Below are 17,733 nucleotides of genomic sequence, written 5' to 3' on the forward strand. Positions count from 1 at the left end.
TATTGAATTATACACTGCAGACAGAAGACATGTCAGATTCGAATTCCGTTGAAAGATTCACAAAATCGATGAAAAGCAAACAAGGGAAGAATCCATAATAAAGAGTGAGAGTTTTGCTCTCCTGCACCACTGTCCATCTTCAGTAATTATTTGGGATTCTCTGCATGGTACAATTACTGTTCAATCATATTACCTTCACTGTAAGAATAAATCCAGATGTATACAGGGGATTCTCTCTGTCTAGTTGCCCATTGAGTGTTAAGGCACCACTGAAGTAATCCAAGGCAAATATGCTGTTAGTGTTACCTGTTGGACAATGAGTCAAATACAAGATACATGTTAATAAACAAAAACAATTGGTAAACATCTTGCAAAAAAAAGAGTAGATAATAATATAATATAATCACTACAGATATATTCAACATGAGTACCCTAATGAAAATGTTTTTTCAAGTTTTAAGGGCAACATCATTAGGCATTTTTTGGTAGAAACAAGGAAGAAGATATAGTTGAGCAAATGCGTCTTACCACCACTGGTCACTACCATAACAAGTATTTTACTTGACTAGGGGTCATGCGGCCCTGCATTTAGCTAGCTCCAGGCCAACTTTCTAGTTTTCTGTCTGTGCTTTGTAATACTAAGATATAGAAAGATCGAAGATATTTGGAGGCAACTGTACATACATTTCCAACAATAAAACACTTTTTTTTCATCCTCCAACCATAAAAGTAGTTTTGCCCTTTGCCATTCTCTAACCAAAATGTGTGGGAAAAGTGTATTTAAAAGGTTCCTGTTATGCAAATAAATCAGTTTTTAAGACCTATTTGTGCATATTACTTTTATTACAATATGTTACCATAATACACAAATTCATGGTGAGAATGGCATGTTTACAACATATATGCAGTTTCTGAGCTCAGTTAAGGTAGTGTGACACCATTAAAACATTTAAAGTAAAATTGAATTTGGTTATAGTCCCATGGTTTAGGATATACAACCTTCTCTTCCATTGTTGTGCAAGTACTATAACCTGACATCTTTGTAAAAAATGTGCTATACAATGTAAAGTAATAGTACTTTAGTTAAAGCATATATAAATCCATCACCTAAATATCTTTCAATATTTTAATTAAAAGGTATAAAAGGTGTACAAAGCTAAACAGCTAGGAAAAAAAACATATTACAATCATCCAATAAATAACCAAAATTTTCAAAAACAGGAATGTGAAAGCTTACTGACAAACATATGTAATAATATTAGGGAGTTAAAAGTATAAACAGTACCAGGACTGCTGAAAGGCTAAATGCACACATCAGATGATTCTCATCTGATAATCGCCTCAGGGCTGATATTGGACGTGAATCTGGCGTGTGTACAGCGCTCGTTGTCCATCGACCATCCTGGCGGATTCACAGACAATGGGTGAGGAACGATCGTAATGAATAAGTGAAGTAGAGAGAGCGCAGCAGGGTGGCGCTCTGTTGCTCTCCCCCTCTCCTCTCCATAGAGCGCTGTATTTACATCGCTCGTTCATGGATCGTGTAGTCTTTTGTCATTGGAAAGGATGGTGAAAGATCCTTTCCAAGGACAATCATTGCTCGTGTGTATGCAGCCTAAGAGCAAATGTGTCAAAGAATGATAACATATATAACATGTAATGTAATGTAATGTATTGTAATGTATTAACCCATAACCATGTGCTAGTCATACCCAACTGACCCAAAAGTGAAGACGGGGAAAGAAAGAAATACCATATTCTAGTGGGCTAAAAGAAGTCACCTAGCCAAGTTGGTGTCAAGATTGGAGCCTAAAGTATCAGAGGACAAGTTAGGTGTGGTATATTCCATCTAAAAGGACCAGACCTTAAGAAAACTGGTTGTTTGTCCAGAGAAAGCAATGCCTATCCCTTAAATGTCATATTTTCATCACACGTCAAAATATTTCAGAAGCATTCATTAAAATCCATCTTTTAAGGTTCTTGTGCAGTCACTTTCTGCTAAATACTGACTACACTACTTGTTTAGCTGTCTGTGTTTTCACTGCTTTTATAAAGGCATCAGATGGTTACTACAAGTGCAACTTTTACACACAGTACACACATGACCCACTGTCATCATCAAGAATACAGTGGCGAAATGCCATGAAGTCATCATTGGAATGCTTATTAACAAGACTTGGCTGCAAAGGGGGTAGAGGAAACAACAACACTGACTTTTAGCAGGATCTTACAGGTTATCTACTACAGGTGAAGAAGGCAGGTAGAAGGTATATTTACTATTTTTATGTTAAGTATTTTTTGTCACAGTGTTAGGACCGCCTGGTGCAATAAGCAGAACTTGGTTTCTAATGCTATGCCCAATTTCACTATCCAGTCCCAGGCTTGACAATGATACATAATATAATTTTTGACTTCATAGGAAAAGTTTATTGATGAAGACCTGCCATTGTGTCTTCCAGGTGTCCATGTATAAGTTAAATGGCTGAAATGAAATGTCACTCCTTTGGCCTTCACAATTCTCAAATATGGATCTCACAAGTCTAACTAAAGGTAGTCCCCGGGTTACAAACATCCAACATACGGATGCCTCCTAGATACGAATGGGGCTTTCCTGCTCGATCCTGTGCAGAATGGAGGCTTGAAGGGGGGAGGGGGCAGTTTGCATGACTTGCAGAAGAGATCTTTTCTATACACAGCTGAGGTTCTGGGTGAGCTTAAGGACTGTGCTCTTTCTGAAGCCTCTTGTAACTCTTTAATGACCAAGACAAAGTCTGCAGTTGTTTTTTTTTTTTTTGGATATCAAAGCACAGCTTGCTCCAGAAGTTATTTTTTTATTTTTGCTTTGTTTGCGATTAACTCACAGTGAGGATTTTATACAGTAACTGACACCACGCTGCCTAATAATATGTTGAGACAAACATCTGTCCTAATTACATTTATTAAAATAATGTGCCTGTTCCGACTTACATACAAATTAAATTTAAGAACAAACCTACAGTCCAACCTACAGTCCCTATCTCATATGTAACCCAGGGACTACCTGTACTAATATTTGAATAATTTAGGTTCAAAAGTTGAAATGTGTCAAAGTGTAAATTGAAAAAAACAAAAACTTAAAGCCTGCCATAATATGACTATTTTTCTAAAATTGAGATTAAGCTGACAATTTCCTTCCCACAAACACATTTAAAACACAGCAACTCACCATTTGAAACCAATTATTTAAATAATTCCAAACTAGAATACATTGTACCCGGCACTAAAAACATGAAATTAATGTTCTTCATAATTTAATTCTATAGGGCTTCCACAAGAACATATACATACACTACACAAATGAAAATTGCCAACATCTCTCTTCAATAAACTACCCACACAATCACAATAAATGGCACACAAGCCTTGCAAGAAAAAGATGCCTGATGACTCTGATTACTCACTTAATCTCATCAAGTAGCTTATCCGTACATGACTTAGATCAATAGAGTGGTATTTCTTTCTTATAAAGATTGCTGCATCATTGATTTATTTCTCCCCTAAGCTCTATCTTCATGTGACACATATTAACAATACAATTCCTACTTAGACATACAGCAGGTCAATTATTTGACACATACTTAAATGTTGTACACCTATAGCCAATACAGAGGACACGGTGACACTCAAGAAGACAACCTATGACTCCGCAAGCAACCTTTCCCCCTCCAAGTTAGAACTGCAGTGCAGCATCAGCCAGAAGGAAGAAACTATGGTATTATATATTAAAAGGATCTACGCATCTCTGAAACATATAAAATGCTGACAAACCACAACGAATGGTAAAATGCTAAAATAACTCCTTTTTCTTTCCCATCTTGAGATTAATGGGTACTATTGGAACACCACAGCTCTAATAGGACCAATAGGACCTTAATTTTCTTGAGTTGCTCCAAAATCTCACTGACAAAGGCCCAAAGCGATTTTAGAACAAGACAAGATAAACATGTACAACTGTGCAATGCTGAAGGTTAGGCGGGAGTTTGGTTTCATATTATATTTATTTCAGAATGTGAGTGCTATACAGAGGCAACTTGATGCATGATGTATATTTTTCACTTACTTGATTGTGTAGCTTCCCAATGTGTGTTTTTTGACACAAAATATTGAAACATTTTAAACATTTTACCAAATTAATTGATGCCAGACTGCCTAAAGATTAAAAAAAAAATGTGTGACCGATTGAGTGACCGATTCAAGTGCAATGACTTTCATGATAAGAAATGCACCTAGGTGAGGATAAGGATAATTTATTAACACAATCTTGCTCTGTCAGGGCTGTACTCCACTGGAATGAATCTAGTTAGCTAGATGTGGATCATGGAATCTGCAACAGATGCACTTCTTGGGCTATAAATATTCCATCAACCATAGGAACCATTTCTCTCACTTAACCTTGAGCTACCTCTTCTTCATTCTTTTAATAAAGCAACAACATTCATCCATTCAATGCTAAAACCGATAATACTGGATGAGAAAATTAAATTGCTTATTCAAAGTGCAAACATAATATTTCACTGATCAAGCCAATGGCTGGACATATACACACACTTCTCTTGGAAACCCTTTCACCACAGTTGCTTAATCCACCAGGATCACGTGCTGTCATGAATCTGCCACAACTGTGGGGAAGTGGACCGTCTGTGCAATCTGCAGGTTAGGCAAGGTATGAGCTGAGGCACGGAGTCTAAGGAACCGCCCAGGCTTCACCAGAGCACCCCTGCAAGGAGTAATGGCTCTCAGACACACCAGTGCAGACAGCAACTGACTGCAGATAGAACCAAAGCGTAGAATCAAATGGCTAGACAATCTCGAAAACCAGGTAAGACCAGATCAGGGCAGGCGGCAAACAACCAAAGTCAGAACAAGCCAGAGTCATAACCAGGGAATCAGCACTCGGAAATAGACACATGCTGGAGCCTCAGATAAACACACCTAATTGCAAAGGCAAGGAGTGTCAGTCTGAACACAGCTTATATAGTGAGGCTAACAGTCAGGCCGGGCGGGGACTGGATGAGCAAGTGCAAATAAATCAGTTGGAAAGGTTTGGCAATGGCTCCAGCTCCAGAGCCTGGACAGAGCAGCTAGAAGCAAGGTAATGGAACCAACTGCTGCTGATCTGACATATGTCTGGTGAATAACAAGTACCAGATCAGCTGTGCTGCTGATCTGTGACACGTGCTCTTCAGACTTCTCCTGTTTGGCCCAGTCCTCCTGTAAGATTCAATCCATGTCCATTGCTCTAAGACGAAGGCCAATTAATCTCTGTTAAACCAGAAAGCTGACCAAATAAATGCCTTTTCTGGAACATACCCTATTACAGAATAAGTCATTTGCTTAGCCTAGAATTGAATGATGGGTTGGCAGAGTCACTAAAGCTTTGGGCTTTCTCCATAAATCTACCAAAATGTAATGTGGTTTACTTCCCAGGATTAATTACAGTGTCTGCCCTTCAAACAAAGCCTTGACCTTAATCAGTGACTCTGCAGCACAAACCTCAATGTATAACTATGGTATTCTCAACAGAAACATAGACACACACTAACAATAAGCATATCAGCTCAAAAAGTTAGCAAAGCAACAGTTAACGCATGGTTACTATGGTACTATACATTGAATACATTGTTTTACATGTGTGAGCAAAAAGGAGTAATTTATTGTTGCATCCCACAACTAATTCTAGCTTTGTGATGTGAAAAAAAATGACTGATGTCCCTCTCTGTGTTCCATCAGTCATTTTCTACACGTCCTAAAAAGCAAGAACAAATGGGAAAGAGGTTTAAAACTCTGATCACTAAATATTAAAAAGTAAAGGTTGTAATGTTTTTTTTCTGTTGCAGAGTTCTAGCTTACTGTTCCTCCTGAGAACCACACATAAAGTGTAGTAAACTCTACTCAAAACAGACAAACACAGCCATAAAAGCTTAAAGGTTCCAACCATTTCCCTCTTTAGTAAAAACTAAAGAGTGTGGGCTGTTCACTATACTGCATACCCAAATGCCATGAAAACCACAATTTTTCTGTAAATTTAGGACAACGCAAAAAAGTATTGTTGGATGTTAAAGTATGGTACATTTAAATGCTCAGGATAAGCTTTTGGGTCTATTCAATTCATTTCTTCTCTGTCCAACAGAACTGATACACAAAGGTTTAGCAAAATGTTACACACTGTAAAAAAACAACCCAGAAAAAAAAAATTGTATGTGATGGGTTTTTGGGATCCTGTCCTCTTTCTGTAATACAAAATCAATGAGTGATCTACATTTCAAAGAACTGATACCAAAGAACTGACTGTGCATTGAATGTGGTGTGTATAGTATAATCGATTCATTTTCATTCAGTGGTCAATATTTATCTTGAATAAGTTAATATTTCACAATCAATCAATCAAATGGTTCATGTATACTTAGTCAAATATAACATTTGTGAATAGCATTTGCCATTAAACACTGTAATATCAAGTATTTACTAGTTACATACAGTATACTAATCATTCATTTCATATGAGAAAAGGTGCACATGCAGTAAATGTTAACAACAGGAGGTAAACCCCTTTCTCTCTTGAACTCAGAAGAATTTTAAGCAATTAATTTTCCCAGCAGTCTCCAAGCCAGATGAGCTGCAGCTGTTATAAATACTTCCTAAAATATTTCTCTCTCCTCCCAAAAATTTAAGTGGAATCAAAGCCTTGCTGTGCTCAAACTGTAAAACAGGCTAATCGCTTCTGCCTTTGATGTGTTCTGCATGATTCTTTCCCATGATAGCTGTCCCTGCTGAGCTACACCCACTGGTCAGGATTAAGGCAGGCTTGCTATTCACACTGATACATCTGGGCGTGACAGTGCAGAAAGAGCATGGTACTGATGATAGGAAATGTAAAGAAAAATGTACAAAACCAATGACTGACTTCTCATTTTCTTCCTACTGTGTGTAGGATTTTCAGATGCAGTTGTTTAAAAAAAGAAAACCAAAAATAAAAAAAAAAACAAATTAATACAATCTCAGTAATCTTTATACTTGCAATCTATTGGTAAAATAGTACTATATCAGAGGTGGTAAAATTGCACACCCCCAGAAACTTTCTTTTCACCAGACACTAAATTTAAAAAAAAGCCTTTTTATGTCTTTTAGTCACATGTAAATGTTTTGTTATGCTACTTTGTGAAAATTGAATACCAGCCAATGTATCTAGACCTCAAAGTAAGCAGAAAAGAGATAACCAACATTTTTAATTAAGTTTTTAGTTCAGACTTTAGACTTTAGTTAAACTTAGTTATAATTATATTATATTATAGAAACACAAAAAAGTAAAACTCTGCCCATGTGAATATCCAGGATTACAGTGCCAATCGGTCAACCAATTACCTGGCTTACCTGCTTATCTAATATCTTGAATACCAGTGCACAAATGAGTAGTTCTTTTAGTTGATTTGCTACATAGGGGTTGTACTCAAGGCATACGGTGTCTTGCCATATATCCTTCTAATGTTATTATTGTTTTAAAAGCCCATCTCTAGTAATGACAACCTGCTTTTATCTCTCCCTCTACTTCTATTCTTCTACTCTCTTATTTTATGGCTGGAATGTAGATTTTCTAATATGTCTTGTGGTCTAAGAAAATGCTTGTTTTTTATTGTGCATTATGCAATTTTGTATGAAACCTGACAAATCTGCTCATGAAAATATGCAAAAATGTGGGCTCTACTTCCTTTTTAGAGTGCAATGTAAATTTACAACTGAATCATTTAAAACAATGTTCCATGTGATTTATAGCTCCACAAGCACTTTCATACTTTTAATATATAAATTTAAAAAGTAACCAGAATTTTTATTTCATCAACGTTTTTTTCCAAAAGGGTAGAAGATAAAACCAGACAAAAATGTGCATACCTTTCTGCAAACTGACATCATGTTCTGATCTCTACTGTGGCATCAAACTATGTGCCGCTTCTATTTGAGGCAAGCTATGCACACAGCTATGGGAACTATTGGATATACATTGCAATGCAATTAAAAAAAAGTCAGATTATATTGTGTATGGCCACTTGAAGCACAACTAAATCAAATGTTTGTTGTGTTATTACTGTATGTGGTGTTTGATTTTATATTTAAACTTTTTTTTTAAATGTTGATGACATACTAGTTGTGGTTACATTTTAGGATCAAAGTATTAGGGTACTTATAAGGGTGAAAAATTTATACCATAACTATAGGGTAAAGTACTGCATAAAACTTCCAATTGCAGCAAATTTTAAGAATCAGGTTATAAGACAGTCAAAAGGGATCAAGGACTCCAGAGTGTCTATATGCTCTGTTTTCTTCTTTGGATCCATGCCATTGAAGATGGAGGGGAGCACTATGCTACACATCATTCGGTTTTGTCTGCTGCTTTAACCCTATTGGATCAGGGTCAGAAATACAACTCAGCAATTCACAGATTTTCATTTTCCTCTTGATCCTGCCTTCTTCCTCCTCCATCACAACACCGTACCTACTAAAGTGTATATGAATTCAGTTTTACGCCATCTGGTTACAGCTGTTAGGTCATGTGGAAACAAGTAAATCCTCCTACTATTAGTTCATGGTATTAGGTGGTTAGCAAAATTACATTTATAAAGGATCTTACCACTAGCACTCATGATACTAGAGACACATTTACGAAACACTTGGTTGTTTTGACTTCAATATATGTATTCTCTAGTATATAAACACAATCTGGATAGTCCTACCCCAAGTTAAGGTCTACTCTCTCCGCTATTCTTATGTCATTTGTTTATCGGGCTGTTATTGGGGTGTAAGGGTTTTATTATTTTGCCTATATTCAAGTTTCCATTTTTTATGGTTTGCTTTTTACACTGGTTTATTCTGTATATTTGATGTGTTTATGTACTATGTATGTTTTTCAATTATGTATTTTGATAAAGCTTTCTAAAAATCTTTCTTTCTAAAATAAAGAATATTAAAAAGTGCAGTCTAAAAAACTTCTTCTTTTTGCTTAACACTGGTCCAGAAAAAATATTTTCTTTTATTCTTTTTTTTGGGCTAAAAGAAAAATCAAGGAATAAACATGATGACTATGTGAACACAATACCTCAAAACATATAGTATCGGAAAATGCCCTATGGGTTTTTTTATATAGGGAACTGTCACAGAATAGCGATTTAAAAAAAAAACATAGGAGAGCAGTATAGGCCAACAATATATTGTCATATCATATTATATTATATTACAGACTGGTATATGATGTGTGGCTGAAAAAGCATGTTACAGAAAATGATGGTATGCAATGTACATCCACATACACTAAAGCAGCCTCCTAAATTGCTAGACAGTGGAAAGAATGTCACCCTTACTAATAGACAAAAAAAAAAATATTGGTGTCCCTTAAACTAACCTGAGAGGCACAAATTGCTCATTGCTCAAGGATTCCCTAGCAAACTCTGGGGGAACCCTAGAGTTCCACAGAACTCTGGTGTAGAAACACTGTACTAAAGGCTGTTTATGATGTTTAGGATGTACACGTTATTGCTAAATTGTGAACAGAGGCCAAAGGCTGTGTTATGTGGTGTACTGGCATACAGACTATTATAAATGTTAAGCAGTACAGGCCTAAGGCTGTTACATAATACATGATATACAGAATAAGAGCCTAAAAGTTGTTATTTGATATATGGCAGTGATAGTTATGCTGTTAAATTATGTAAACCATGGAGACTAAACGTATGTCGCATGTTTCACAGCAATCGAGTGCAATTTTTTATTTTTTTATGGTGTACATCAGTGGATGCTAAAAGCTTTTATATAAAGTACATAAGTGTAGACTAAATGCTGTTATATAATTTGTTGGGTCATATAGGTAAACAAAATTTAAATAGCTAGGCTGTACACAAGTACCAAGGTAGCGAAGGGTTCAGTTTAGGATAGTTTTGGGGGCTAGGTAGGGTCATTGGGGAATTAAACTTTCACTTTAAAATTTGCAATCAGACAGGTCTTTATGGCTGAAAGAGACAGACGATGTTCCTTCTGCTACAAAACATACTTACCTGTCGGATTGCTGTCTCAAAATCATAGGAATCCAGATTACCCAGCTTAATCCTGGCTCCCCCTGTAGCTGCCAAGACTGAATAAACCTGACCTGACCTGGCCAATCAAGATAGGAGAAAATTGAAACCAAAAAATGAAGATGAAAGAAAATGGCTTGATCGTCTGTTCCTTTTACACCTTTATCTTGGCTTTTCTGCAAACTGTTTCACAAATTCTCCACACCCCCCAGTACTGTATCCCCCTAGTATCAACAATACTTCCTACCAGTATAACCCACCCAGTCTTGTCACCCATTTTTTGCTGCTGCCATAACAGCTACCTCTTTCTTACTCAACTCATGCTCCCCTCTCTGGGTCACTGCTCACAATTCTACCTATCTCACCCTCCCTGCCAATAGTATCCCCATGCCCTTTATATTGACATAAGGAAACAACATTTATCTCTATCTCCAACCTCACCCCTGGTGACAGTTTCAACATCACTATTGCCTAAATCTCCTTGTCATATTACCCTTTGCCTCAAATGTGTATACATTCTGTATAGATCTTTGCTGATTAACCTTGATGTGCTACAGTCTTTACAGTAATTAATATAGATTAGTAAATGCTGAATCATAGGTTTTGGGTTATGGCAGGGCTTATTAAAAAAAACAAAACCAGGATATATGTGTGTGGCATTCTTGTTAGTGATAACAACAGGAGAATATGTTATTATTATTATTATTATTAATATTAAGCAGTATTTATATAGCTCTGACATAGTACACAGCGCTTTACAGTTCATATTTATATCACTGTCCGTATAACTCTTCCTCAAAGGGGCTCACAATCTTTGTGTCTACTGTGTCTATCACACAGTCTAAGGCCAATTTTTGAGGAAAGCCAATTTTTTTTTATTGTATTTTCGGGATGTGGGAGGAAACTCATGCAAGCACAGGGAGAACACATAAACACCTTGCAGATGGTGTCCCGGCCGAGATTGAAACCTGTAACCTAGCACTGCAAAGGCAGGAGCGCTAGCCACTGAGCCAACCATGCTTCCTGTTATGTTATATATAGTTGCTATGAATATGTTCAGAGTTATATATTTCAAGCAAAAGTTACAGGTTTTAAAAGTGGTGTTATTCTAGTTTTGAATAGATGTAAAAAGGTTAGAATGCTGTCTTGGCCCATATAATAGGTTCCCAACCTTTTTTGGGTCAGAGCCCACTTTTTCAAGGAGTGATTCGAGAGCCCCCCCCCTTGGGTGAACTATACTATACTATATATTATAAAACAAGGACAGATTTTCTAAAAAATATTTTATTAGAAGATATTAACAATATTAGTGTTTTACTCAAAATATAATTGAATATATATATATATATATATAAAATATATTATATTTTAGTGAGATGAGCTTGTTGGCAAGTGGCCAGCTATGTGTAACAGACACCCCGACAGCCGCTCAGTCCCTCAGTCCCTCGCACAGCAGCAGCTGCAGATTTGACTCAATGCAGCAGTGAGCAGTATTAAGCAGGCTTCCGTGGCATGAGGAAGGGGTAACCGCAGTGCCTCCTCACTGCCAATCTGAATGCAGCCCTAATGTTTTGTAAGCGGGCAATTTTTTTTTTGAGCCACCACAGCACACAGACAATTGGCAGCACCATGAAAGTGGCCCCCAGGGGTCCCTAACATGCAATCACATTTTAGGGAACCTGGTCTTGAAAAAGCCAATCAGCACAATTTTTACATCTCACCACATTTTATTTAGAAGGGTAGGTAACCCTATGTTTTTTGTCTTTTTTTATTAAATGCCATTTTTTTTAGAAAACAAAAAGGTCCTCTGCTGGTAAATACTGAATGAGCGTGCAGAGCCTCCTGGGATACGCACGTCACGAATCTCAGGAGGCTTCGGCTCTGATAATGGGCAAATGGAGGGGCGACTTTTTTGTATATGAAAAAAGAAAGATGACGATCTCACATATGCGCAGATATGAAGGTTTATACATTGGGGTAATGACAGCAGCATGGACACAGATCTTATGCTGCTGCTGGTGTATGAGGGGTGGGATTAATTCACAGAGCAAGGTGGGCGGGGAACAGCACACCTGATTACCGAAGTCTATAGAACTCTATATGCCCACTCTTGATGAGTTCAGACTGAAGCACAATCCTACTGAAAAAGATAGGGGATGCCTGTCCATCCCGCCCCCACTGGTGCCTGCGCACTGTTGGGTTGCCCATATGCAAATGCTGGGCGGCTCAATGATCAAATCAAATGGAGGAGAAAAACCTGGGCAGCACACAGGGAGAGGGATCCCCGTGTGTATTGCCCAAGGGGACCGCAGCTGGTTCTCAACGCCCTTTATTATGTCTTGGGCAAAAAATGCCCACTTGGCATCAGTCCCACCCCCATTGGGAACCTATGGTCTATATTAACCCCCCTAGCGGTAATCCCGAGTGTGACTCGGGGTGGATTTTACCTGCAAATAGCGGTAATCCGAGTCACAGTTTAACATAAAACAAGCCCCCCCCCCTGCAGGTCCTGGGGACATGTCCTGCTCCTCCGATCTCCAGCCGGCGAATGCAGAGACGATCTCCGGGGTTTCCCGGTGACGTTGGTGCATGCATCAGTGAGGGCGGGAAACTTAAATAATTTTGTATTGGATTCAATACAACATAGCTGTATTGAGTCTAACACAGAGACATTGTCATTTATTATATATATATGTGCTACTGTACACTTACATTACATGTTAAACCATTTTTTTAATTTATTTTTTTAAAGATTTTTGTGTTTTTTTAGACTATGGTGTATACAATTGTTCTAGGACGACCTCTGTCTTGATCAATAGCTGTTATGGTCCGTACTATGGTTCCCTTATGAAAGAAAAAAAAATAATTAAACTCTCACAAACTAAGCTCAAAAAGTAATTTCACTGGATACAATAACAAAAGCACATAAGCATTTCCATAAAAACAGTTTACTTTCATTAGTCATTATGACCCAGGAAAATGGGGAAAAAACAAGCAGGTAGAACCTTGGCAATCATTACTCAGTAAAATGTGTGGTCTTTCAGTGCAATAAATATTAAAGTACACCTGTAAGTAAATTCATCAGATAAATTTAAATCAGGGATTTTACACCAACTATAATCTTTCCAAGTCTTGAGCAGAGGAGGTATTCCTATTCATTTTGTCCCTGATCTGCCAAAACCCACTGCAGACTCTTCTTAGTCTTCTTCTTTCTTTTTCCTGTTTCTTTTTTCTCTTGTACTTAGATTAGGGAAAATCTGTGTAAATTAATCAGAATACATTCTTGCTTGGTAAGGCTTGATATTGACCAAAGTGTTGTACATTTCTTAAAAAAAGGGAGCTAAAGAAACAGCTAATTATGGAAACAATGATTATATAGGTGCTTTGCTATACAATGTGTACAATCATATAAAATTGCATCAATTGTAGAAAGCAATGAAGAAGGAGACGTCCTAGAAACGAGGAATGCCGAATTGATGTTTTTTATTAGACGTTATTTCTTGTGTGAATAATTGCTCCATAATTATGTGAATTGCTCTGTTATATTACACTGATATTTGAATACTATTTGTAAAAAAAACAAACAGACAACATAGAATACGGGGGGGTTTCCTAAAAGTGTCTTGGCATGTGTGTTTCATCGCTTAGTGGGATGTTAATTTTTTTTAGGAAACCAAAGCAAAATAATTTGTATATTTAATGACCACACTGAACGCATTTGAACATGAGTGTATAAAGAGCTGGTTAAGTTCTTTATAATGTGTAAGCGAACATTTGCACTTATGTGAGCATAAAATCCAACTGTATACTCACAGTATTTAATTTTATAGAATGTTAAATGTGTTGGTTTGTGGTGGAAGCACAGTGTAAAGGGTGCCACATATATCCTAACCACATATCCTATACATCCATATATTTCCTATTCCAACACTTTATATACAATTCACCAATGCAATACATATTGACACAATTCTGATCCAGTCTGGCCCCTGAGGCCCAGGTATTCTACTGTCAAATACACGCTGAACACGAAAGGCACTTCTGTTTGTCATATGGTAGGCATCAGTTATTCCTCTGTGGCAGAGTTCATGTCATTTGTCAGGGGGTTAGTTAGAAAAGGAGATGAGGACTTGGCTAATAATTTTTGGCCAGAGTTACCAATTGTATATCTATAAAATATCTGTTTATGCATATATGCCTGCATGCTTTGGGTAAAACTTGGTGTGTCGGTGACACCTGATGGAGCAGATTTTTGTGGTAACACTTCTGTTGAGGCTTTATTGACCTGAAAAATGTGCCAATAGCAACTGTTTGTCAAACATCAGATTAACTGCTTTAAAAATATATCTGTATGGTTCCCTAAAGTTTATGAAGACACATCCTAAAAAAAGAACTTGGGTGTTGAATGTGATTGCTGTGCAGATGCTGCCCTTCTAATGGAAATTTCTGGTCACTTCTTGCAACAAAACTGCTGCTATATACTTTTAAGTATTTGAATAGCATGTACTTAGCTTTTTAACTGACTTCCAATTTAGTAAAGACACTTTTATACATGTTCAAAGTTATATATAAATTATGCCAGTATTGTTAGATCCGACAATCAACAAGCTGTTTATAAACTCAAGCAAGTCTTAACCGGGAACACAAAATGAATTTTAAAATAATTTAAATTATTTTTAAACGTTAAGCAGGAGATAGTATGACTTATTTCTGCTTTTTATTGTTGTCTGTTACTGTATTGCAGATTTTCCTCACTTTTCTTACAATTATGGGATCCCCGGAAGGTGGGTTTTTAATTAAACTGGGATATCAATGATGCAAAGTAGATTTGATCCTCAATTTACTATCAGTTGGAGTTCGGAATACTTAAGAAAAGCATGTTCTCACCTCTCTTAACCAGTGGAAATGATGAAAGGACTGAGAGGCTAAATAGTAAAGATTATTTAAGTAAGCCAGTTTGCCCCAGTTGAGAGGATTCAGTAAAATCAATTTTACAGAGAAAAGGTCATTTGGCTTCCTGGACAAAAGAAATCAGAATACTATTCAGTTTCCTAAAATATTTCAAAGGCAGGTACATTTGAAATTGCCATAAAAACGTATTACATTTTTGGGAGCCAATTCATCATAACTAGGTTTATTGTGTCCATTGCAATAATGTTTTTTTTTATGGATGAAATTACTACATATTTAAAGGAATTAGTTGAAATAGTTCATTTTAAGGGGAGTAATTAGTTAATTTGGCAAAGTAAGAGTGGTCCAAAATTCAAATAGGGTGATGTAAAAGACTCAATGATTTTTACAGAAAGCGATTAACCTCAGTTTTTTTTGAGTGTACTTGTTTTTTTTTTTTTTGAGTGTAATTATTGACGTGCCAATAATTTCAACCACCCCTTTTTTGACGTTTTGTGTAGAATATCTCAGATTTTTTTTCTCAGCTTTTTTGTGTCCCTCAAGTGCCAACAAAAGAAATGAACATGACAAAACCAAAACATTTGTAATTGCAACAATTTTCTGGAATAAGTGATGCATTTTCTGCCATAAATGCAAGGGTGCCAATATTTTCGTCCATGACTGTATGTTTACTTTACAAGGTAAAATAAGTCAACAGATTAAACTGAAGGAAGGGATACGTTGACAAATATTTATAGTATTCAAAATACTGTAACTTTTTATATGTATGACATATTAAAATTAATCTGACATAATTTAGAATAATTTTTTACCTTAACATATATGCAATGTAAAATCTGTGATATATACATTGCTAGTTACACAGCCTTTGTGTTTGATATGTCAGACTACAGACTTACAAGCTTCATCTGTATTATTAAAAAAATAAAAAAATTATACTACTTATCATAGTGCAGTCAATCAACATACTACAAAGCCCATGTAATAAGGTACAGATTTAATCTATATGAATGGGAATACTAGTCCAGAAATCAGTGCTTAACACATTATTTGATAAATTAAATAGAAAGATGAAAGGTAGAACAGGAATATCAAGTAGGACACCTAGGGGGTTGTCTTTGCTCATACATTGCTCATATGCTGAATTTTGGAAAATCAGCATATGAAATTCATCAAATGCATCTAGTCAGAGGACAGAGCTGAGGATTTACACAAACAAATGATTACCTAGGTGAGGTATCTAAAAGAAGCAGAACATTGGAGAACAGAATACAGAGGTGATTCCAGATGGTATCCACTCAGAATGTCAGGGGTAGCAAGTCGATACAACAAGTATCAGACAACAATGCACCCATACAAGGACAAGAGACCTGATTACCACACTGGTCGGTTACTGGATGTCACTATAAAATAATTTGAAAGGGTAAATACTGGTATAGATATTGTGTACTGCTCTCCATACACAAAAGGCTCCTCTCTTGAGGTGCCACACAGGTAGGCTGCATGGTGTTAAAAAGGTAGCTATGGGTATATTTATTTTTATTTATTTGATGCAAATTTGCAAGTTTTTACAGTGAATACAGATGAATTTACATTAATCCTAGGCCCCAAGGAAGATTACAATCATATGACCCTACCAGTGCAATACAAAAACTCAGGGCAGTTTCAATTGAAACTTAAAAACTTATCTGTGTACTTTTGGGCTATAGGTGGAATCCTCTCTGGAGAAATTCGAAGTACAAAAAAGATGTCCTACATGGCAAGACAAACATATTCAGTTTGTCTCACTTAGGACATTTAGGTCTCATTTTGGCATCTTGATTGTTCAGAGAAGGTATCCAGAAATAATAATAACATGCATACATACAAAATCTCAGGAGTTCTATATTTAGATATAGAGTTGCAGAATAGCAATATTACATCCAAAAATTCCATGGTGTGTCAAAGAAAATGTTAATTAATGCACTCTTCATGCAATGAGTTTCTGCTTCTAGTTTGTTTTCTAAGGGCCTTTAAATGTGCATTCTCATTTGTACTCAGTAGAGAAAATGTCATGCTTGAAATTTGTATGCATATTCATCAGAGAGACAGTGAAACAGTCAGACTAAGTCACTCTGATACAGAGATGTACTTTATCACCTACCTAGTTAGAGGTCACCTTGACCTAATGCTTATAAAAACAGCCTACTAAAATAGTTAAAGCAGAACTCCAGACAGATAAATAGACATTTTAACACCAATATTTATGACTAATAAAATTAATAAGTATTTCTAAAATCAGCTAGTTTATGTACCTCAAAAGGATCACCAGTATTTTGTAGTAAAGTAAAAAAACTCAGACGGGGAAGGGAAGCAGAAGCATTAGAAGTTACTAGATATGTACCCTGTAGCCTGATTTTGCAGCTGCCTAGATACATTATACAACATAAGAAAATCACAAGAAACATATCTGGCATAGGAGTGACCAGCTTTTCATGCACTTGAACTAGCCTGCAGAGAGGGAATATTTATACTTTGAGATATAGAGAAACTTTGTTGTAGAAGATAAAGATCAGTGTATTCTTGTCACAAGTAAAGGATATATTCAGAGGGTCAGGTTTTAGCTTTTAATCTGGCCCAAGGATGAAGGTTAGAGTGTATTTGTAGAAAGTTTTACATAACACGCAAATGTGAAGTAAAATGAAAGTGCTAGGCCATAGATATTGGTCCACATACAGTTTTTTTT

At 36.4% G+C, this 17,733-nt stretch overlaps 1 protein-coding gene across 1 annotated transcript in view; it reads right to left on the reverse strand.

Annotated features, from left to right (window-relative positions):
- The window catches only part of LOC140338851 (cadherin-23-like), a 327,390-nt gene that overhangs the window by 85,480 nt on the left and 224,177 nt on the right, over window positions 1–17,733 (reverse strand). The window contains exons 9-11 of the mRNA XM_072423172.1: window positions 12,870–12,941; window positions 11,066–11,072; window positions 194–306 (exon numbers count right to left, since the gene is read on the reverse strand). Coding sequence (XP_072279273.1) covers window positions 194–306; window positions 11,066–11,072; window positions 12,870–12,941 — 192 coding nt within the window. The remainder of the gene's footprint in view (window positions 1–193; window positions 307–11,065; window positions 11,073–12,869; window positions 12,942–17,733) is intronic.

This window comes from Pyxicephalus adspersus, chromosome 10 (genome assembly GCF_032062135.1).
Source record: "Pyxicephalus adspersus chromosome 10, UCB_Pads_2.0, whole genome shotgun sequence".
NCBI classification, from domain to species: Eukaryota; Metazoa; Chordata; class Amphibia; order Anura; family Pyxicephalidae; genus Pyxicephalus; species Pyxicephalus adspersus.